Consider the following 25,277-nt stretch of genomic DNA (forward strand, 5'->3'; position numbering starts at 1 on the left):
ATAAAAGGCAAAAATTCTACAAATAAACAGTTTTTAAGTGACTTTCATCATTAATTAGTATTATAATGTCTTCTTCCACTTAAGTCTCAATTTTTAACTAAATCTGTTAGTATTTTGTGATTTATTTACTCTTTGAAGTATCCACTTCATCCAAAGAATGTGACATCTTAACATCGAGTGCAGTGCAAAACATGCAGCACATCCTGCCTTTTATGACTAGATTTAAGCAAACACTCCCTAAATATCTACATATGGTAGGATCTCAAATTTGTATGGCATGTAGGATGTCCAAATACTTTTGTCAACATAGTGTATTTTAACTGATTTAGAGATTAGTAAGGGAATTATTGAGTCCAACTGTGATGAACAGCAACCATGAAAATATTCTCAGAAATACAAGCAGCAATAACTGAACATTCTGAAAAAGGATAAAGGAATCGGTGAGAGAAGGGTCATTAATTAATCTAATTACTCTGTTCTGAACTCAATCAAGTATTTTGAGGGAGCTTTTTGGGATACCATCCCAAATGTGTGAACAATGATCAATAGTTGGATGGATTGCAATTTGTATAAAGTTAACTGCTGTTCAAGGCTAAAGTAACACCTATATTTTTGGATGCTGAGGAGGCAATATTTATGATATGTTTTAGCCAAGGATTGGAGGTTAGAGTTAGCCCAAAAAAGAAATTTCAATCTTTCATTAGATTTGAGTGGTGTAAAAGGGATTATTTTTTTGTGAGAAATAGTACATTCAACTTAACTAGCATATAAATTAATAAGGTTATCATAAACCCATTGAAGAATGGTTTGGCAATTAGAATTTAGGATTGTAGAAGTTCATATTCTGCAAGTTTTGTGTAGTGCAAGGTTTGCAAAATGAGAAAGAAGAGTGCAGTACACTTTCATTGGCAAAACTGTGGAGTGTTGAATAGCTACTGCAAATATTTTAACTGATTAAGAGGTTAGCAAGCAAATATTCGATTTGCAGTGCACTAGAGAAAGTCACTGATACAGAGAAGGGAAGAACAATAAATGAAAGAATCTTGTGAAATGCAGTATTACTTGCGAAGTTTGAGGATTTATTTATTCATTCATATGGAGTTCTTCCGCCTTTCTCCCACATCCCTTTGGGAGACAGGTTGAGCCCTCCTAATGAAGGATTAGGTATATATATATATTTTATGATTGTAAATCTGCGTAAGCTCACAGGGCCAGTTTGCCTTTCTAAGGGATGAAAAATCAAGTTTCCAGGTGAAAACACCCTCTGCATGAGACCGGCTAATTCACCCTTAGTCAAAAGAGACCAGATAAAGGTTCCTCACATCATAGATGAGAATCAAACCCAGGTCTTTCGAACAAAAGGACTTCGTTTATACCAAATGAGCTATGGAGGCTCTAGTCTGAGGATAAACATCCATCAATTCGCATGTGGATATATATATATATATATATATATATATATATATACACACATACACACCTATATATATATATATAGGCCTATTTATTACCTATTTTTCAGCCTATTTTTCTACCCACTACAGGGTGTGAAGGCCTCTCCCACACACCCAAATAGAAAGCTGGCAATCCAGTTGCAAAAGTCAGAAGACAGATCATAGGATATGAGCATACTTAATAGGCCTTTGCACCAAACCATATCAAATTCCTTTAAGAAATAACAAGAACAGCCACTTAAGATTTACTAATCTTTTCCATGGAATTTGATGAAAGACAGAAAATAAGCAAAAAAGATTTCTTGTTGATCGATGGCAGTGAAATACATATTTACAAATGTTTATTAAGTGAAGTTTCTAGATAGCATAGAAGTAGAGCATATTAATAGCTTTCTAATTTAGAAAGAATTGGAGTAAAAGAAACTGAATGGCAAGTTGATGCTAGATTTGTCATCCTTCTTAGAAATGAGTTGAATCTGGATGAATTTCCAAGCTGCAAGATGGCTAGACAAAATTAAAGTTACAACCAACATCTTTGGCAAGGGATCAGAAAGCACTGCTGCCATTAGGATACAATGCAAGTTTCCTGCTTTTAGGCCTCTCAAAATAGGTTTTTGATGTACTGATTTGTTCCAGCGATCTATGGGCTTTAGCAGAAAGTGGGGGGGGGGGATAGAGATTTCAATGAAAGCTGATTGTGATATGTCTAGTTCTCTTGTATAGCAATGGCATGTCTCTTAGAGAACCAAGGCTTAGGTAAGGGACAAGAATATGAAGTGCAATAACTTCATAAGTGTAACTTTCTTTTAAGCTTACATGGTGATCCGAATACATTTTTGAAAATTATGGAGACAACTACGTGTTTGAATAAAAACTTTAGTTTAATATAACTAAAATCTACATTCGACATTTCGACCTTTATGTCAAGTTCATCTTCTGGAGCATACAACTATACAGAGACAACAAGCTACGCTACAATCAAACTGGTTTGTTAAAGTTACTGAACAACCACTACTTAGCCTGACCTCTGGTGAAAAAAAATTAAATAAATAAAAATAAATAAATAAATAAAATAAATAAATAAATTAATTATACATCAACAACACTAAAGTCCTATTATTAGTGTTATCTGTTGGTTGTAGAAATACAGTGGGTGCAACAACAAGTTTATGTATCTATCTAAATACATATATTAACATCATGATTGAAAGTTTATTTTCCACTTGGTTAGAGTATAATAAATTTAGTTTAATCCTTTATCCAAGTGTGAGCAAACAAAGTTTGCACCTGAAAGTATCTTCAGGACTGGGTTAAGGTGGTACACACCAGGGCAATTCGTTGCAAAGGTGGAGCAAGCTACCAACACTCCTATCCTAGTATCTCCTATAATGCAAAACACATCTTCTTGCGGATATGTCTATTGTTATGCATTAAGGGAAGGGCCACTACCCAGACCGGTTTCGACCTTTATTGAGGTCTCTTCAGTGGGAGCCAGGCCCAAGTCGAGATATCAGGCAGAAGCATTTGCAGGTCATCTCCACCTATAGGAATTGCCAATTGGTGTGCCACCCTTTTTTAATAAATTACTCTGGATTTAGAGAAAGATGTTGAAAGTTTATTTTCCACTTGGTTAGAGTATAATAAATTTAGTTTAATCCTTTATCCAAGTGTGAGCAAACAAAGTTTGCGCCTGAAAGTATCTTCAGGACTGGGTTAAGGTGGTACACACCAGGGCAATTCGTTGCAAAGGTGGAGCAAGCTACCAACACTCCTATCCTAGTATCTCCTATAATGCAAAACACATCTCCTTGCGGATATGTCTATTGTTATGCATTAAGGGAAGGGCCACTACCCAGACCGGTTTCGACCTTTATTGAGGTCTCTTCAGTGGGAGCCAGGCCCAAGTCGAGATATCAGGCAGAAGCATTTGCAGGTCATCTCCACCTATAGGAATTGCCAATTAAATTTATTACTAAATTAAATTTAAACTAAATTTATTATACTCTAACCAAGTGGAAAATAAACTTTCAACATCTTTCTCTAAATCCAGAGTAATTTATTAAAAAAGGGTGGCACACCAATTGGCAATTCCTATAGGTGGAGATGACCTGCAAATGCTTCTGCCTGATATCTCGACTTGGGCCTGGCTCCCACTGAAGAGACCTCAATAAAGGTCGAAACCGGTCTGGGTAGTGGCCCTTCCCTTAATGCATAACAATAGACATATCCGCAAGGAGATGTGTTTTGCATTATAGGAGATACTAGGATAGGAGTGTTGGTAGCTTGCTCCACCTTTGCAACGAATTGCCCTGGTGTGTACCACCTTAACCCAGTCCTGAAGATACTTTCAGGCGCAAACTTTGTTTGCTCACACTTGGATAAAGGATTAAACTAAATTTATTATAACATCATGATTATAAATGTACATTCCAGCCAATTGGTATGGAATGGTTTCTAATACTAGCTGAAGATTGGCTAGAGTCCTGACTTATGCTGGATCTTATATATTAGGTAGGTTAAATGTGTGCCATCCAGATCACTGGAATTTTCATGCCATCTTTGTTGTTGATATTTGGGTGGTTTATCAGGATTTCATAGGCTTCCTTAAATTTCCTTTCATACCAGGTTTTTGTATGGTGTAAAGAGAGGGTGCTTTTCCAGTTGATTTGGTGTAAGGTGTTGAGCGCATGATCTGAGAGGCCTGCTTTACCATAATGGTTATATTTAATGTGTCTAATGTGTTCTTTCTTACGTATAGGGATTGTCTGTCCTGTTTCACCAATGTACGGAAAGTTACAGGTGCAGCAGATGCAATAGACTCCAGGATGTGCCAATGGGAGGAGAGGATCCTTAGAGGAGCTGAATATGGTTTTAAGTTTAGTGGGTGGCTTGAAGGTGGCATTGAGGTTATAATGTTGTAGGATTCTGTTAATTTTTCTGATAACCCTTTAATGTATGGGATAGCTATGGTTTTACTGTAATCAAGATTCATTTTTGTTGTTGTTTTATGGAGTATTTTATTAATAGTATTTTTGTTATGGCCATTATTTATGAATGTGTCGCTGATGATTTTAAGTTCTTGTTTCAGGGCTTGCTGGTTAGAGCAAATTGTTGTAGCTCTGTTTTTAAGGGTGTTAATGACTCCATATTTTTGTGATGAGTGGTGGTATGAATTAGCATGTATGTATTGGCTCGTGTGTGTCGGTTTTTGGAAGACCGTGAAGGATAGACTGCCTGAAGGAAGACGTGTGACCAGTGTGTCTAGGAACGGGAGCGAGTTTTGAATTTCGATTTCGATGGTAAAAACATAACACATCGAGTGTTATGTTTTTAATTTTGTTTATAAAGTATTGTGTGTTCTTTATGTAGGAGGGGGAATGACCTACCAACTCCTTGAGTGTTGACTCTAATTTCTTGGCTAAGTGGTAATTGGGACTATCTATTCCTTCCACAATTGGTCGAAGGGGCACATTTTGTTTGTATATTTTCGGGACCCCATATATTCTGGGGGAGGGGCATAGTGGGGTTTGAGTTTTTTAGTTTGGTGGCCAAGAAGTGATGGACTTGAGTAGTTTCTCTGTTTTATCCTTTATCCTGTTTGTTGGGTTGTAATTTACCAACTTATATGTGTTGTTATCGGCTACTAGTTGATTCATCTGAAGTATGTATGTTGACCTGTCAAGGAAGACAGTGGCATTGCCTTTATCCGATTTAGTTATTATTATGTCTTGGTTGGCTTTAAATGACTTAATTGCTGCTAGTTCTGTTTTTGTGAGATTTTTCTGCATGGTTTTCTTAATGTTCAGGACATTACTAGTTTCTAATCGTATTTTATCGGCTATATTGTTAGGTAGGGACATGATGCCTCTTTCTATGTAGTAGATAAAATCCAATTTGTTTACCTTTTTTAGGTGCTATTGCATAGTTAAGTCCTTTATTCAGTAGTGTAATTTCGGCGCTGTTCAGGGTGTGGCTTGATAGGTTGATCACATGGTTCTTGCTTGCCGGTGGTTGGTCGCTCCTTGTCTCCCTTGTTTGTTGTTTATTGGGGAGGAGGTCTCCTGATTGGATGGATTCCTGTGATTGGCTGCCATATTTTGCTTATTTCAAACTGTGGAATTTGGTCTTGAGTTTTTCTTTATTCTTTTCCAGGGTATATTTGGCCGAATTGTCAGTAATTCTTTCAAGTACTTGTAGAATGTCTGGATTAATATAGTTCGATAGTTCAGATTGCAATTTTGAAACCAGATTTTGAGTTATTGCTAGGTTTTGGTGGGCTGTTTGGATCTGTTCTCTGAGCATTGCTTTTTCTGTGCAGTTCCATACCAACTGGTTGAAATGTACATTTATAATCATGATGTTAATATATGTATATAGATAGATACATAAACTTGTTGTTGCGCCCAATGTATTTCTATAACCAACAGATAACACTAATAATAGGACTCTAGCGTTGATGTATAGTTAATTTTTTTTTTAATTTTATTTATTTATTTTTTTTTCACCAGAGGTCAGGCCAACAATTGTTGTAGCGGTTGGTCAGTAACTTTAACAAACCAGTTTGATTGTAGTGTAGCTTGTTGTCTGTGTATAGTTGTATACTCCAGAAGATGACCTTGACATAAAGGTCGAAACATCGAATGTAGATTTTAGTTATATTAAACTAAAGTTTTTATTCAAACACGGTAGTTGTCTCCATAATTTTCATAAGTGTAACTGTTTCTGTCTCAGTGGTCATTCTTATAATGTCCAACATTGCATGGATGAGAGTGGTATGTGAGCATTGCTCCACAGGAGAAGAAATTAACACTAGATTGTGGCAGACACTATTCTAAGCTTTTTCCTCCCAAGTACACAAGCTTCCAAATTTCAAACTATGTCATAACTTTAAGCTTACCATTCTGTGTGCTATTGCACTCTATGAATACATGTTTCAACATGAATCAGAGAGTTGTTGATTCATGCAACAACATTCTGATTCAACATGAATGAGAGAGTTGTTGCAAATGAGATAGAAGCGATGGAATTTTGAGGGCTATGGAGCATGAATAAATTATTTACTGGAGTGAGACCTAATGCAGTGAATTAGAAAACCAGATCATCATAGGAAGAATAGTAAAAATGAGTGTATAAGTGAAACTAAGATATGCAAACTTGATAATGATATGAATATGATGAAAGGGTGAACCTGTGCACATTAGGTTTTGATGTTCTAAGTGTATGTGGACAGGAAAAGAAAGCTGCCCAACTGAAACAAACAGTCTAGACATAAGTACACAAAAAAAAAAAAAAAAAGGCAGTTTCATACCTTGTTGAATATGTTTTGACCAAAGATTCTTGGCATTAGTGAAGCCCAGCTTGTGGGGTACAATGTGGTAATTGAAATTGAGTCAATCATAAAAATCTAGTTTTTAACTGGAGATAGAAAAGTCTTCCATAAAAATATATAAAAAATTTTTAATATGAAAAATATAACAAAAAATTGGAACAAATAATAAAGATATGCTCCAACTGACCCCAACTAATACCAAAACTTTTTCCAAAAAAAAAAAAAAACATTAATTTCACCAACATTTGAGGCATCAATACAAACATTATTGACATACATCACCACTTACAAACATCAAAACCTGATCGTTTTTTCCCTAACAGAACCTCAGCTGGCATCCTCCATGACTACAGTCCACTTCAACAATCCCAGCTCCATCCTACACAATGCATTTTGCAAAAAAAAAGAGTAGAAAACGTGCTTTTGTGAAATCTGATATCCCTTGTCAAAGGCTATCCAACTTCGAATCCCCACTTTGTGATCTGCTCTGGCACAAGATTTCCTTACCTCACTATGCACCCTTCATTTGCTGCATTTACCACTTTCCTAACACTGACAATCCTGCTGCCCTGTCACTAAAAATTGATTTCTTACAAAACTAATTACCCAAATTGTGAGACTGTCCTCCTTGGGGACTTTAACATCCGTAACACAAACTGGCTCCCCTACTTCACAGATCAAGCTGGTAGGGGAGCTAAATCATTTGCTATCAGTCATAACCTTGTAAATATATGTTGTTACTTCTTATTGTTTGTTGTTTATTATTGTTTTATCCCATCTATGCTGCGATGCTATATTAACTTGTGTTGTGCTTAATTATCTGGTTATTATTCTACTCTATCTCTCAATTAATATTCTACCTTTGGAGAGTCTGTACTCCTTACACCTGAGAACAATGGAAATTTAGTTATATTTTCTGACTGCACCACCATGCCTCGATGTGGTACAAGGAATATCAGTACTTCCAGTAGATCCTAATCATACACAATAATGTCCTCTATTATCCCAAAAAACAAATTTTTACAGTCATGGCTTCTATTAGTCCGCTATCATAACCTTTAACTATCTTTTAGTTTCCCGCCTATAGGATCGAATTATTTGGGATCATGCAAAGTGAGATCAGACAACACTCTTTGATTATAATTAACAAACATGTTTAATAGCTACAAAATTTAGAGAATATTACAATACATAAATCAGGAGAATTTCCCTCTGTAATCTCAGTTCTAGTTATGCAAATTATAAAGTCTTAAAGCAATATCTTGTAATTATTCAATGAGTTTATAATATTCACTTCAGCTTAAATCTTAACCTCAATTTCAAATAATGGCATAACTTAAACAACAAAATAAACACATTAGCACAAGAGATATTAGGAATACATACAATTATCAAATTGACTCTTAGCCCAAACTACTTCTTAGGAAATTAACTTTACTCAGTTCCACACCTTTTCACAAATTCAATCATATAATCGCACTTGTTACCCATAGGTTATATTTATCTTATTCTATCAATCCTAGCAGTCCATTAGGAATTTCTCTTACATCACAAGTTTAACAGTATACAATAAAATGACTCACATGAACTCCTCCTTTTCTCCGGTGCACTTTTCTTCTCTGCTTGTTTTCGGCGTTCTAAGTTTCCTTCTCCATCTCATGTTTTGAATTCCTTCCTTTCATCGGTACTCCGATGAAACCGTCGAGTCAGCTAGTGGGATATGTGGAGAGGTTTCCTGGCGTATGGAACGATCAGGCGAAGGATCATGGCTGTCGGACCATGTGCAGACTCGGCTGAGCGGCAAAGCATCTGGTCCGACTGGGCTCGATTTCTCCTAAGTTACTCGCCTCTGGTTATCCTCATTACTGAACTTGAGTGGCTCATGGCAGATTGACCTCCATTTTTCCTCCCTCGGACTTCTCTGCGTCTGGCTAAAGTTCCCTCTTGAACCTTTCTCTCGATGTCGGTCCTTGATGTCAATCATGATTCCTCAAAATCCATGCCTTGTATTTTCCCCTCTCCTCGAACTTTAGGTTAAGTTTTGGAATCCCCTTACTTTCCCATGCAAATCTTGCATCCAGTTATGAGAACCCCAGACATCATCTTGTGACTCCTGGTTCTTGAACTTTCGCCGACTTCTTATGTCTCCCCTTTCATGTCTTTAATCCAATTTCAGTGGCCTGCAGAACTTACGTTTGATTCTCGCCACCTCTTTCTGTGCTGACCTTGAAGGTCACCTGAGATTGAACTCGTAAATAAAAATCAAACAATCTTCTGATTCCAAAGCGTTGCCCTTGGCTTCACTAATTTTACATCCTTCGTTTAAGCAAGGAGCAAGCTAATTCCCTTTGGGCTTTTCATATTCTATACACAATAATTTAAAAAAACGAATAGAAATATTTGTACAAGGTTTCAAGATGTGACCTTTCTGTAAAAAGTCGATGCATTAAAAGGAAGAAAATTTATGAGGCATCAAATTTTTACAACCTCACACAAACAGTCAATCTAGACAATCCTTATCATTCTACCAATGTTCTTGACTTATTCTTAACCAATTCTCCCTCCAAATATACTGTGTTTGTCTGCTCTGACCATGGAAAAGCAGCATATAAATTCCAGATTACTGCTTTTGCTCTCATGATCCAAATGTCTGAACTGAACTAGTAACCAAAATAATTTTCACTGGAATGAGAGCCTTCATTCCCCACTCCACTGCCAACTGTTCCCCAAAACTTCATTCCCCCACTCCAAGCCTTGGTTCTCAAAAAAAAAAATGTGCCTCTACAGTCCATGATAAAAATGCAGCTTATGGTTAACGGCTTAAATTTAAAACTCCAGCTTCTCATTCAGCTTACACAACAACTAGGAACATGTAAAAAAGTTATCAATGATTCCAAAGCAGACTCTGTAAGAATGAAATGCAATGAACTTGCCTCCTGCTCAATGGGTCCCTTGCTAAGTCAGTGGGGTATGACTTCTGCACTTCATGTTGCCACCTCTCTTGCATCCTGATGGTGCTATGGTAACTTCACCCAAGGAAAAGGTGGACCTCTTGGCATCAGTTTTTTTCTTCCAATTTTTACCTGGATGACCAAAGTAAATCACCTCCTGTATCACAAACTGCCCACTGCACGCCTCCTCTGAACTTTTGTCAAAAGGACATCAGAAAAAACCCTCATTATTCTTGACACTAATAAGGCTCCTCATCAAGATGGTATCTCCAGTTGTGCTCTAGAACTGACACCATCCTGTATCGTCTATATGAACTTTCATACTCTACTGGCATCTATCAAACAGTATGGAAGCAAGCCCACATTCAGCCTGCACCCAAAAAGGGAGACAAAAGTAAGTCATCTAGCTATCATCCCATTTCTCTCACCTCAGTACTTTCAAAAGTGATGGAAAAGTTATTACCAACCAGCTTCTTCATTACCTGAAGACTCATCAGTTAATTAGTGATCACCAATATGGATTCGGCCATTCTCATTCTATAGCCGACCTCCTAGGTAATCTCACTTACCTTTAGACTCAAGGCCATGGAAAGATTTGGAGAAACTCACGTAACCACTCTTGATATTTCTGAGGCATCTGATCGTGTCTGGCACTGAGGCCTCCTGAATAAACTTCCATCTTATGGCCTCCCGTCTACATTCTGTGATTGGATTGCCAGCTTCCTCGATGGTCATTCATTGTGTGTCATAGTGGATGGCTTCCTCTCATTAGATTTTCCAATCAATGTTGTTGTGCCTTGAGGTTCTGTGCACTCATCCACACTCTTCCTCCTTTACATTAATGACCTCCTTTCTCTGACTTCAAATCCTATTTACAGCTTTGCCGATTACAGTACTCTTCATCATTCGATAAACCCTGCAGTACTCTAATGTTAGATGCCCCAACACAGGATCCATCAGTATATGGGGTATTAATGGAAAGGAAATCAACTTGCAGAAGAATTGGAAAAGTACCATGTGGACATAATTGGCATTATTGAGACATAGAAGACAAAAACAGATGAGTTCTTACTAAATAATAAGTACAAAATGTTCTTTTAAGGCAATAATGATTAAGGAAGGAATAGCGATAGCATTCAACATAACACACGAAGATAAACTTCTTGACTGGAAGGCAATTTCGAGTAGAGTTATGGAGGCAAACTTCAAAATGGGGACATGGACAATGAAACTTATTTGTGCTTATGGTCCCAGAGAAGATTCTTCCAAAAGAAGTGGAGGAATTTTTTGAGTCATTAGAATAGACAGCTGACATAAAGAAAATTGAAAAAGTAGTCCTTGTTGGAGATCTGAATAGAAGAGTAGGAAATGAATTCCACCAAGCATATAGGAACCTTTTTGGAAAAATTTGGAGAAAAGGGCAAAGCTAATAACAATGTAATGATTTACTGGACTTCTGCTCAGGTCAAGGACTAATCATTACTAACATCATGTTTCAACACAATGATGTACACAAGTTCATATGGAGAAAAGACACAAGAAACAAGAAATGTCTCATTGACTTATACCAATGTTGATAGTTATATGTTCATGCTAATTCAGGATACAAGAGTATACAGAGGATTTGAAAATGGAAGTGACCATTACTTAGTGCCAAGCAGGATAAAAATTAATATCACATTGTAAAGAACAGTATGTAAGAAAGTTTTAAAAACATTAAACATGAGTATCTGTTACAGGTAAACTGTAGACTCAACTATACAAGCATTATTGAAAAAAAAATGAAACAGATTGAAAACAAGGATTAAACCTTGGAGTCCCAGTGGCAAACTCTGAAGAAGGCATTGATTGACTCAACTAGGGTGGTATGTTGTGAAATTATATTCAAGGATAGAAAAATAAGAATGCCACAGTGGACTCAAGAAGTTAAAGAAGCAGTTCTGGAAAAGAAGAAAGCATAACAAAAGTTTCTAGCAATTAAGCTGGCAGATGCCCTAAAAGAATACAGAGAAAAATGTAAGAGAGCTAAACATGGCTAAAATGTAAAAGTAGCTAAACAAAAGTAATGGGAAAACTTTGGTAAGAATACTATTCTATCAGTGGTTACAACAGGAACCTGCAACCTTCCAACTATTCTTGGATTTCTTAACCATTAGTCAAGGATAAGGTGGTTAGCCCTATGCCTACCAGAGTGTCCTATGTCTGTAGATGCGTGTGTTCACGGGACCAGTTTGCCTGTTCTGAGGGACGAAAAACTCAAGTTTCCAGGTTAAAAAAAAAAAACCCTACCTCTGTATGAGACTGGCAAACCCACTTTTAATCGAAAGAGACCAGATAAAAGTTCATCACATCACAGCTGGGAATCGAACGCAGGTCTTTCCAAACAAAAGGGTTTGTCTATACCAACTGAGCTACGGAGGCTCACTTTGGTAAGAATATAGAAAATAAATATCAGGAAGGTGGCAAAATGTTTTAGAAACTATTGAAGAAGCTTAGAAATAGAGAAAAGAGTACCATAAAAGGAATCAAAGATGATAAAGGTAACATGAAAACTAAAGATAAGGATATCCTAGATGTCTGGAGTAATTACTTTGAAAGACTGTTAAATGAACTAAGCAGTGACAGAACCATACTAGAAAATTTTCAAGAAGGATATAAAGAGAAGTACATATCGATACTTGAGATAGAAAAAGCCATCAAAAGCTTGAAATGTGGAAAGGCAGATGGAATAAATGATATTTGACTAGAAATGCTTAAGTATGGAAGTATGAAGGTTTTGAAGTGCCTAGACTGCATATTTCAGAGAGGGCCTGCAGAAGATCAAATTCCCAATGATTGGAGTAGAGCTCTCATAGTACTAATCTATACAAAAAGGAAATAAAATTGAATGTGAGAATTACAGAGGAACTTCTCTACAAAGTGTTACAGGTAAGATTTATGACTGAAAAGAGGATGAAAAAGATTGTGGAAAAGAACAAGCTGGGTTCAGGCCAAATAGAGGTTGTCAAGATCAGATTTTCACTTTAAGACAAATAGTTGAGAAATCATGGGATTTCTGTGACTAGGATCTGTACTTACATTTTGTAGACCTGGAAATGGCATACGACATGATGCCCAGAGAAAAGCTTTTCAAAACACTACAATTATATGGGTGAATGGAACATTCTACTGAGCAATACAAAGTCCATATTTAAGTTGCCAGTCAGCAGTTAGAATTGAAAGAAATACAGGAAGATAGTTTGATGTAAAATCAGGGGTAAGACAAGGACACATTATCTCAACTCTTATTCATCATCTATATGGATCACATTATGAAAGAAAGTAGCATTAGGCCTGATATTAGAATTGGAGATGTCCAACTTAGCTCTTTGCTTTATGCAGATGATGTTGTACTCCTAAACACATCTAGTGCAAGTCTCCAGGATTAACTAACAAAATTAAATAACAGCTGTAACAAATATGGCATGAAAATCAGCAAAAAACCAAAACTATGAAAATAGGCAGGAACATAGAAAACTTCAGATGCATTCTAAATGGAGATCCTATAGAACAAATAAAATATTTTAGTTATTTAGGCATAGTTTTTAGTGTAGACAGCAGGATAAATTTGGAAATAAACAACAGAATAAGCAAAGCTGGAATGGCGAGTAGTGAGCTGAATATATTTATATGCAATAAGAGAGAAATTAGCCAAAACACCAAACTAGCAGTATGCAAGACAGTGTTCAAATCAATTTTAAGTTATGGATCTGAGAGTTGGATTAGAAATAAAACCCCTGATCAAAGACTAGAAACCACAGACATGAGGGTTCTGAGAAAAATTAGGAGAGTGAACTGATGGCATCAATGGCAGAGTCATATAAATATGAAGATATTAGAAAGGAACTTGACATTATTAGCATTCAAGAATGTGTCAGCAGAGATAATATAATGTGATATGGCCACTAAATATTCTATTTAGAATGGGTAAAAAAAGGGTTAGCAAAATAGGTGTTTGATGCTACGATGGCAAGAAAGAGACCCAGAGGAAGACCAAGGTCTAGGTGGATTGATTCAGTCAAAAGTGCCTTAGAAGCATGAAATGTTAGATATGACAATATTGGAATGTTTGCAAGTAATAGATTGATTTGGAAGAAAGCTGTCAATATGGGGTTAATAATAATGTAAACTTAATAATGTAGTGCTGTCATAGTAGTCTGAACATCCCTTTGGAGGTACATATCAGGAAATTGATGATGATGAAGTAGAGAAAAAGATGCAGCTTCTTATTATTAAAATACTCTGGATTAGAGATAGATGTAGAAAGTTTCTTCATTTGGTTATAATGTAAATTATAACTTGACAAGAAATTATATTCTTGTTTACTCCTTTATCCAAGTGTAAGCAAAATTTGCAAGTGAAATATTAAACACCCAAAAGGATGTGCATGTTTTGCATTATGGGATACTAAGGCAATGGATGTGAAGTCATCATAATCTATATGCAAGTAGCCCCGTCATGAAGATATTTTCACATGCACATGCATTGCACTTGATAAAGGATTAAACAAAAATCTCTTGTCATGTTAGAAAGCTCTCTGTTAATACCTTTTTTTTCTAATTTTGTAATTTAATCAGGGCACATGATAGGATGTACAAAAATAATCATTAAACTGTTCACTTTCTGATTATATTATATGCGATTCTCTCTCTCTCTCTCTCTCCCCTGATGAACAGCAATGGACAATTCATCACAGAAACCTCAATTCAAGGTGATCATTCAGTTCAGCACAATTATTTCTATTTAAACTATGATCTTCTTTTCATTCACTCCCTCATAGAGTTTTTAAATACTTCTTTTAGCTATCTATTCTCATAAAGATGAGAATAGATAGCTAAAAGAAGTATAATAATATAATAAAAGAATAAGAGATAGATAAAAGGTATTTTTATGTATAATTGATATACATACATATATAAAAATATATTTTTCATTTTTGAAATTTTGCTACATCCAGGTTGCATTATATTTAAATATTTTGAATAATGGTATATACTTAATATTACTCAAATTATTCAATGAATGGCTATATTTACCCATGCATCACAGACATTGATATTATGTTTAATAGTCCAAAATGCATAAATATTTCTAGAAATATCTTCTTTATTCCGCTGTACAAGTAATTGTTTCCTACAGGCTTGAAATTTTCCTTTGATAAAGAGCTGCTCAGGTGTTTTATAATCTAGCTGGTGTCCAGAGGTCTGTGAAGATAGCATCCTTCTCTAAAAAGAGAATGGGAAGAGAATAAAAATGATTTCATAATGATTTGAAAAGAAACCTGAAAATGAAACACACGATAATCATGTGATCAGCTTGATGATATATACCAATTCAAAGATTTCAAAAATAAAATGTATAATGATTTCGATATCAAAATTAAACGCTAACTGGTTCATAAAACTATATTTTACAACATTCTAAAGAACTACAAACTTGAACTGAGTGGGAACTATGATTAAGGACACAGATTACTTTTGTATTTGTCCAAAAATTATGTAATGCTATTTTCTAGATTGTTAGGCTACTCATGTCCTCTTGTTATGCAATATCATGCATAAGAAAACTCACTGCAAAAACACACACTCATTATTAATATTATTATAATAAAAATATATTATTATTATTCTATAACTAGCAGGATAACTTAGCAGCATATTATGGAAAACAAAAGAGAGGGAGGGAGAGAGAAAGAGAGAGATGAAAACATTTTTTCTTTGGTGCATGCTGAAATCAAACAATACAGTGTGTATTACATGTTTTTCCTTGCAAAAAAGCAATGTCACTATTCTACTAAATGTATAACATAATCTGATGTTATATCATTATAGATGATAATTATTCTGCAGTCTATGATCACATGCCTTTTATTTGGAGATATCATATTGACTTTTAAGAAGTGATCGTCTGCTAAAGCTATCTTAGTTTGTTTCTGTTTCAACTTTACCCAACATTCTATATAATTCAGTAAAATTTTTTTATTCTAATGATATGATCATTTATTTTAATTAAAAAGTCTATGAATTCCCAATAATTAAAGCAAAATCACACATAATAGTTGAATTACACATTTTAAAAAAAAATTCCAAATTACAAAAAAAATTTCCTTTTCTAATAATACAGCAAAGAGATTATGGTTCCTTTGTATAAGGATTTATTCAGGCCACATATGGATTATTTTGTTCAAATATGTGGCCTGATCAGGGTTAAAAGAGGATGAGGATGTAGATAATATAAGGGAATGAAACTTGAACAGCCTTATGAACAGAAGGAGAAAGAATATAATTGAGACATATGGTGAGGAGTTGTTACCAGAATAATGTGTAGGAGATGTTTCATAGAGCAGAGAAACAAGGAAACAAGTGTAGAACAAGAAACCATCACTGGAAGTTATATAAGGAAGATGTGAGCAGGATTTATGAAGCAGGTTCTTTGTATGAAGAGTGATTGGTGAGTAGAATGCATTGTGGATGATCTTTTTGCATTGTTTAAATTAAGGGGATATTAAATCCCACATACTTAAGATCTTTTTTGCATTATATTTTTATATCAACTTGCCACAAAAGTGGTCAAAAGACCTATAACACAATAGTGTTGTTCTGTGTGTGGATGCAAGTGCTTAGGTAGAAAGAGGAAATCTGATAATGTATTTCTTGAAGAGAGTGGGGGGGGGAGCATTCAGTGGGAAAATTAAGATGGGAAAGGCTATTCCAAAGAACAGGAATATAAGGAATGAAAGAAGAGGATGAGAAGTTAGGTTCAGTAAATATGTAGCTGAACCTAACTTCAGCTACATATAGTAAATATAGATGCTGATCAATGGCTGCTCATGTTCTTTCATGATTAGAGAAAAGCTTGGAGATTAGTGAATGAGTGGAATAAGTTGCCAGTCTGTTGTGGGTGCTATGACTGTAAATGAGTTCAAAGCAAAGTATGATAGATACTGTGCAAATGTTGGATAGTTCTTGCCATGATGTTTAAGGCCTCCAAGGAGTAGCTTGTAATACTACTAATAATAATAATTGCTACATGACAAACTATTAAACTGGAACAGATGGGATTGGATAGCAGATCAGCTGTCTGATTGGTATCAGCAGGCTGTGTATGGGGAGTGATATCCCAGAAGAGGAAAGTCACTAGTGGTATGCCCCACGAGTCTCTTTTTGGGTTTGATTTTGATTTTTATGGCAAAAAGACATCAAACGTCATACTGCACCAGGACACAAGTTACATCAGAAGATATGGTAAACAGTTAGTAGCATAATCACAAACGCCAATGCCCTTGGCAGGATTCAAACCCACAGCCTATTGGCTGAAGAGCTGATATGCTAATCGCTCGGCCAACCAGGCAGGCCTGTTTTGGAGCCATTGTTGTTTAATGTATGTAAATGATATTGGGAAGTGCTTAAATGGTGATATACAGTTGTTGCAGATGATGCAAAGTTGGGAGAGTTATGAGAAGTACAGCAGATGCTGTAGCATTGCAAGAGGCTCTAAATAGGCTGTATGAATGGACAAGTGTATGGGGATATCAGTTTAATGTAGCAAAAGTATAAGGTTTTAAAATTCAGAAAGCAAAGATACAATGTTGAGTATAGTATTGGTGGAGGTATTTTAGAGGTGTTGGACGATATGAAAGATCTGGAGATAATGATGGCAGAGGGACTTGAAATTTCATGGAGATTTTGCTAAAATTGTGAGGACAACACAGGAGATTATTGGAATGATGCAGAAAACACTGACAGGTAGAAGTAAATAAGTTTTGATTCCTTTGTACAAGGCTTTGATCAGACCACATATGGATTATTATGCAAATAATTCACATGTGGTCTGATTTTCAAAAATATGATGATGTGTTGCAGAGGGTTCGGATACAACCGACCACGTTGGTTCCCGGTCCTTTGAATGTGGAAATATGAGGACAGATTGAGAGAATGCAAATTACAGAGCCTAGCGGATAGAAGGAAGAGAGGAGACATAAGTTGGTAAATGATGATCACCAGATTAAAGTGGATGAGATTTTTCATATAATGAAAAAGGGAGAGGAGTAGATTTTTTTGCATGGAGAGTGGCAGATGATGGAATGCATTGCTTGAGAGTGTGGTGAATGCAGGGACAGTGAGTGCATTTAAGTCAAGGTATGATGAGCCGTGTGTGTGAAAGAGAGAGAGAGAGTGTGAGTGAGGCCTCCTGCCACTAGCTTCTTGACTCCATGGAGGCCTGTTGATAATAATATTTTCCAGTTTACGTAACAACCATTCATGTGGTATGGTATCTTACCAAATGCTCCAGCAAAGTCTGATAGTATCATAGTGTATTCATTCCCTTGATCTAACTCAACCAAAACATTATGATAAAATATGAGCAAATTGCTCAAACATGACCTTTTAGTAAACTCGGTGCTTTTTTGTAAAACAATAGGTGCTGATATACATTCTTGCTAGCAGGAAAAGTTGAATAAAATGATACTGCATTCATGTCACGTTATTATTAAAAAAAGGCGCTGATACACACCACACCATTGCATACCATCTGTGCCCCCTCCCCCCCCCCCAAAAAAAAAAAACACTGAGTAAATGTATGCTGTTCTTTGCAAAGTATAACTTGTCAACCTTTCTGTATGTGAGTTCTTACCACTTTCTCTAAAATCTTCACAATCATCTCTAGAGATACTGATAAGTTGATAGATACATCGGTCTTAGCACCACCCTTGTGCAATGTGATTATAGTTCGCCCACCATTTGTAGGTCCCTGCTTCGCGTCTTTCTAAGAATAGTCGATTCATGCTGAAGGGGAGAAAGAAATGAAGGACGTCCGAATTGGTCGCCAACATGCGAAATCACGTGCTTTATAGGTAAAATTTTCCAACTGTTATACAAGCAACATAGTTAACTACAATAATCATAAAAGAGAAGTTAATTTTCCGACCAGTAATAATAAACAACTCATCCCATAATACGGACTGATTACCCTATTATCGGAATGGATTCTCCTTTTTCTAACATGCACAGAAGTGTCGAAGGATCGCTAATCAGTGGGCGAACTTTATCACACATTCTTTCCATTCCTGTAGGATCTTTCCTAAGCTAAAACTCAAATTATGCAAACATTTATAAAATCTACTTTGGATCTGTTCATGACTATTTTACAGTTGTTACAAGCTGTGGTGTATGCTGAGTGAAAAGCCATGATTCTTAATCTGAACTAGCAAATGCATACTTATCTCAGGCTGCTTTGGCATACTTATTTGAGAACCAAGGCTTGCATAGGAGAGGCTTTAAGTGGTGTAAAGAAGGAAGCCTTTTATTCCAGAAGGACTACTTCAGTTATTTGATCAGAGGGAAGGTTCAGGAGGACAATAATCAAACAATAGAAAAGAGATATAAAAATCTGGAAGTCATCTCAAATAATACTGTTGTATGCCATACAATACAAGATTGAGATTGTGTGGATGTAGAAAAATAAAACATGGACAAGGTTATTGTTAGAGTTGTCAACGGGAGAGAGAATATTTCCAGCATTTGGAGAAAGACTGGTTAATTATTAAAAATTTTAGAAACAACTACCGTGTTATAGTAAAAAATTCAGTTGAACATAAACCAAAATAATCACTCAACATTTTGACCTTCACATTAAGGTCATTATCATCTGTAGTATATATATACAAAGAAACAAGCTATATTACAATCTACATGGTATGCTAAAGTTACGCTAATCTGTTCAACCATTAAAACTATTCGCCTGACTTCTGATGGAGAAAAAAAAAACTACATCAAAGCTAGAGTCCTGTTATGATTATTAACAATTTGGTTAAAAACTATTAAGAGATATATTAAGCTAGAAAGCAACATGCTCTCACATAATTACTCATATAAGTACACATAAATTAGAATGAAACAGTATTGATGGTGGCCACTAAGAGCTGAAATTATTACTTAGAGGCCAAAAGCAAGGTGGTTTGCTGAGAAACTTAAAGAACGTGAGTGGGCTAAATGAATGTGTTCCATAAAATTCTTGGGAATTTCATGCCACCATTACTGTTAAGATTAGGATAATTGATCAAAATTTCACAGGCTTCTTTAAATTTGCGTTCATACCAGGTTTTTGTATGATGTAAAGAACAGGTACTTGTCCAATCAATTTGGTGTAGGGTGTTAAAAGCATGATCTGAGAGGCCTGCTTCATCAAAATTTTTAAATGTAATGTATCATTTATGTTCTATTTCATGGATAGGAATTATACATCCAGTTTCATAAATGCAAGGTAAGTTACAGGTGTAATGGATACAATATACTCCAGGGTGGGCCAATGGAGATGAGGATCCTTAGAGGAGTTGAATATGCATTTTAATTTTGTAGGTAGTTTAAAAGTAGCATTAAGATTAGAATGGTGTAGAATTTTATTAATTTTATCTGATAATCATTTAATGTATGGGATAGCTATGGTTTACTGTAATCTACATAATTTTTAGAACTTTATTGATAGTATTTTTGCTATAGCCATTATTTATAAAAGGTATTACTAACAATTTATGATTCTTGTTTAAAAGCTTGTTCATTAGAGCAAACTGTTGTAGCTCTGTTTTTCAGGGTGTTCATGACTCCAAGTTTTTGTGGTGATAAGAATTAGCCAGTATGTAGAGTATATATATGAGTCAGTATGTGCAGGCTTGTGGTAGCCAGTGATGAATAGACTACCTGAGGGAAGAAGTGAGACCAGTGTATCCAGGAAAGGAAGTGAGTTCTGATCTTCAATTTCAACAGTAAAATTTATACACTCATGTTGTTTATTCAGGTGGCTGAGGAAGGTGTTTAAAGTTTGACAGCTGTGAGGCCAAATAATAAAAAACATCGTCAGCATATTTAAGCCAAACTGTAGGTTTTGAAGTAAAGGAATTTAGAGCATGTCACTCAAAAGCTTCTATATAAAAGTTAGCAATTAAGGGTGGAAATAGTGGTGAGTCCATAGCCCACACTATTTTTTGCAGGTAAAAATTATTTTGTCACATGAAGTAGCCAGAATGTAGCACATGGACAAAGAGAGCTGTAATACTGAGAATAAATTTGTTCTGTAAGAGAAGAATTGTGTCACTGATTGGGACATTTGTGAAAAGAGCAGAAACAATGCCTAGATGACTAATAAATCATCTCTGCTGATCATTATATTTTTAATTTTGTTTATGAAGTGTTGTGTGTTCTTTATATAGGAGGGGGAATGACCTACCAACTACTTGCATGTTGAAACTAATTTCTGCCCTTTTCACAAATCAGAACAATTAATTAGTTGTTGAAAGTTTTCCACTTGGTTATACTATAAATTAAAACAATTAATTAGATAATTACAGACAAACATACAGACAAATCGGCCCTTCAGAACACACGCAATTTAACAGACAAAAAAATACTAGTTGTGGTGGTGGTGGGCGGTTGATGGAGATGATTCATAGTAGAGGTTCGGTGTAGTGGTTGAAACAGTTGTAGCTGTCCTCCCGTGATGAGTCTTCTGACTCCTTGGAGGTGTCAGGAATAATAATAATAATAATGATTATGGAAAACAAAGTTTTAATCTCAATTTGTTCTTTGAACTTCACCTGATATTTTGTATAACCTAGCATAAATTCTTTTCTGTAAAGAATAGAATTTATGCTGGGTTATACATAAATTAATTTACAAAATCGCTAAATTTACAAAAAAATTCCGCATACAAAAAACACCTTTCCATTGCATCTACATACAAGCAAAAATATAACTGCTGGCAAAATTACTATAACAACATAAATGGCACTGTGGCTTAGAAACAAAAGACAAATAATAGTACTGCATGATTAAAAGCATCGAGTAATTAAAATGCACATTCGGTGGATAATCAAAATCACTGAGATATTAAACCAGTCCAGTAAAAGATACTTGTGGACAACTTTCACTGGGCTTGTCATCCAGCCTCTAAGTGACATCATGGCATTACAGATTGTTATATGAATGGTTTTAGACAATTTTCTGATAGCATAATTAAATAAGTATTGCAAAGTATATAAAACAACAGGCTTTGAATTAGATATTATTCCAAAAAGATATGAGCTTTACTGTCAGACAAGGTTTTATCTATACTACAGCTTTCTTCATTTAACAATTAATAACCCCACACTGGGTTTATTCAGCTGTTCTGAGAAAAAGTTTGTTGTTAGGGAAGAGTTCAGATGACAAACAATCTTGATAAACCATTACTAAATTTTGCAAATGTTTCTTCATGAAATTAAAAAAATAAATAAAAATAAAAATTGAGTGGATTATGCATTATCCTTTTTTTTTTTCTTCTTTCATCTTAGGCTCAACAACCTATCACATCCAAGCAACGTAAATTCTTCAAAACTTAATTAATGCATTTAATATATTTCAGTTAATTCTATCCATTCTCTGCTGTCAGTAAATTGCGCACGATCCTCGGCCAGTTTTGGCCGAGGATCGCGCGCAATTTACTGACACAATTTACAACTTGCAAAGCCAGTTTTGCAAGTTGTAAAATCCAGTTTGAGAGAAAAACATAGCTAACTCAGCTTTACTTGAATACCATTGTAAAGGTTCTTTACATCCTACATGGAATTTGATCCTTGGTCTTTCCGATCAAAGAATATCGGCACTAAATTAGCTAAAACACTGAAATACACAAGTGAGGATTTACATGTGTATTTTATCTACTTTCTAAACATAGAAAATGAATGATTAAATAATTTTTGAAATGTAAAAATAATCCAGAACGAATAATAAAACAATTTCTGGCAACTAATGACAGAGTTCCTCCTCAGAAGAACCAGATAAACAGCATCCCAAGAATCTGCTAGTAAATAGGATATAAATATTATAACAAGAATGGCAGGGTATTCTACAATATATTGCGAATAACCCCATAGGCGGTATCCTCAACTGCATAACTGAATTTAATAATTTTGATTCCTTAATGGATTTTTTTCCTTTCATTTATTTAAGAATATGTGAATTCCTAATATTGTTACCTACAAACCAATCATCTTCCAATTTTAAAAACAATATCAAATACCGTACTCACATTTCCCGCATGTCTTAGTGCAGAGACGCCATCCTACGGATACAGAAATATTTTTTCATATAATTAAAAAAATTCGATAGGAAAAACACTAGGTTTTCGAAAAGTACACTATTCTGCTAAAAGTTAGAGTAGTGCATATAACAAATAACTGTACATTCACACTGAATATATAGGCCAGTGAAAGTTTCAACAATTCCAGCATTTCAATATCATTAAAATGTTAGGTCTGTGTAAAAAATGTTACGTAAAATATCATTCAACCGACGTTTACAAAAAAATAAAAAAAGATAAAAGAAGAAAAAGGATCCTGTCCTGGTTGGCTGAGTGGTTAACTTATCCGCGTGGACATGGGTATTTTTGATTGTCTGTGAAAATGCTAGTGTTGGGGGTGGTTGAGCAGTAGACGCAGAGGCGTAGCTGGGGGGGGGGGGAGGTGCGGGCGGTACTTTGAACCTTTTGGAACTTTCAGTTAATTCACTCTCGAGAACTCATTTCCAAATACTGTATTGTAATATTACTGCGAATTTTCCTCACAATTGCTGTAAGTGTTGTTAGTTGTGAGAGGAGTTTTCTGAATTAAAATTAAGAATTACCTACATTATTATGAAATAGACTTCGCCAATGTCATCGACGATTTTGCTAATAGAAAAGCAAGAAAAATAACATTTTAGAATGTTGGAATTAAAGTTTTGCTTCAAAAATAAACATAGTGTTTTAATTTATTTCTCTATACGTCGTTTTGACTTTTTGTAGTATTTTTGATGTGTATTAAGAGGGCGGAAAACTCAGGGATCGCCCCCGGGCGGCAAAAGCTCTAGTTACACTACTGAGTAGACGGTGTTGGGGTAGATGATGCGGTTCTCTGTAGTTGGTAGATTGCGTAGCGGAGACGGAGAGTTGTAGAGTAGGTACCCTCCCTCGATGAGTTTTTGGACTCCTTGGAGGTGTCATGCAATAATAATAAAAGAAGAAAAAGTATACAAGAAAATGACTAATTACGATTAAAAAACGAAAGCCGTTATATTATCTTCAGCTGTTATTGTTACACGACATCTTAAGAAGTTCATGAACCCATGGTGAAAAGGCACTCTACACCACACGACCCTCCATCTACATTACGTAATCTTCCATCTACACACTGTTGGAGTAGATTTTGGTAATATTTGCTACCCTAGTTAAAAATTGTCTAACGCTGGCAGACTCTAGCAGGAATTTGGCTCGAATTCTATTGCAGCTACGAATGTTCTAAATGTTTTTAGATGGTAGATGAATTTTTACCATGTCATATGTTGAGACCATCACTCTACATATTATTTCAATATTTGTCGCTAGAGTAGAATTGCAAATTATCGTAGTCAACCTCTCATATTAAAGTAATAAGTTTGCAACCTTCACGATACTGGATGCATATGCATCCACTAACGTCTTTTATTCTCTTATTGGGAGGAGGCGAGGCCGTTTTAGCCCTATCAAACTTTTGGAGACTGAACCTCCCCAGTAGCCAATCAGTCATATAACTCGCCCAAAACTATCACGGTAGAACGGTAGGACGAAGAAAGGCCTAGAAAAGTTTCCTCTAGTCAGCGACTAGAATCGAACTTAGGACTCTCTCTCTCTCTCTCTCTCTCTCTCTTTTCGGGCTGCATAGTGTCTTGGACACACAGGCCAATTCTACTGGGTATACAGTATGCTGAAAAAAGTAGTTGCACACCTATGTATGGTCAACAAATGTGTTAAATTACATTTCTAGTACCGAGGGGGACCAACTTTGGCGTGAATGACAGCAACTGCCCTTCGGAGTGTGCTTTCAACCAATTTCTGATACGTCACAACAGGAATATTCTCCCATTCCTAACACAAAGACACTCCCATTACTGATGCTGATGACGGCCGGTGTGGTATAGACCGAATTCGGCGTTCGAATTCATTCCAATGTTCGATGGGATTGATTTCAGCACTCTGTGATGGCCAGTCCAATACTTTAAAATTGCTTTGTGGAAACCAGTCTTGGACAGGCAGTGCAGTACAGCATGGAGCATTGTCATGCTGACACATGCAAGAGTCACTGCCAAAGTATTTCCACAGTATTCAAAGAATGGAGTTTGTCTAGCATGTCCAGGTAGCCATCTAATATCATGGTTTGGGGCACGTCCACCAACGGACCAAGCCCCATCCAACTGAAACATTCCCACTATTAACGAGCCTCCACCAAACTTAACAGATGAAATGATGCAGTCCCTACCAGAACCATTTCCCATGTAATTTTCAGATCCAAACAAGACCATCAGAGTGAAACATTGAAAGAGTGATTCGTCACTCCACCAGGGCAAAAAATCAAAAATCAAGTACTGATCACATGAAAAGTCAACATCAACAGATATCAAAACAGACACCAACAAAATAAAATACATGAGTGGAAAAGAACTGGAATTGGCAAAAGAA

At 35.7% G+C, this 25,277-nt stretch overlaps 1 protein-coding gene across 1 annotated transcript in view; it reads right to left on the minus strand.

Moving 5' to 3' along the window:
• Window positions 1-25,277, minus strand: part of LOC150094368 (uncharacterized) — a 157,367-nt gene that overhangs the window by 114,922 nt on the left and 17,168 nt on the right. Inside the window, exon 2 of the mRNA XM_090412453.1 lies at window positions 14,810-14,998. Coding sequence (XP_090268579.1) covers window positions 14,810-14,998 — 189 coding nt within the window. The remainder of the gene's footprint in view (window positions 1-14,809; window positions 14,999-25,277) is intronic.

The sequence above is a fragment of the Typopeltis vanoorti genome, chromosome 22 (genome assembly GCF_054136105.1).
Source record: "Typopeltis vanoorti isolate ZY-2024b chromosome 22, IOZ_Tvanoo_1.0, whole genome shotgun sequence".
Classification (NCBI taxonomy): Eukaryota; Metazoa; Arthropoda; class Arachnida; order Uropygi; family Thelyphonidae; genus Typopeltis; species Typopeltis vanoorti.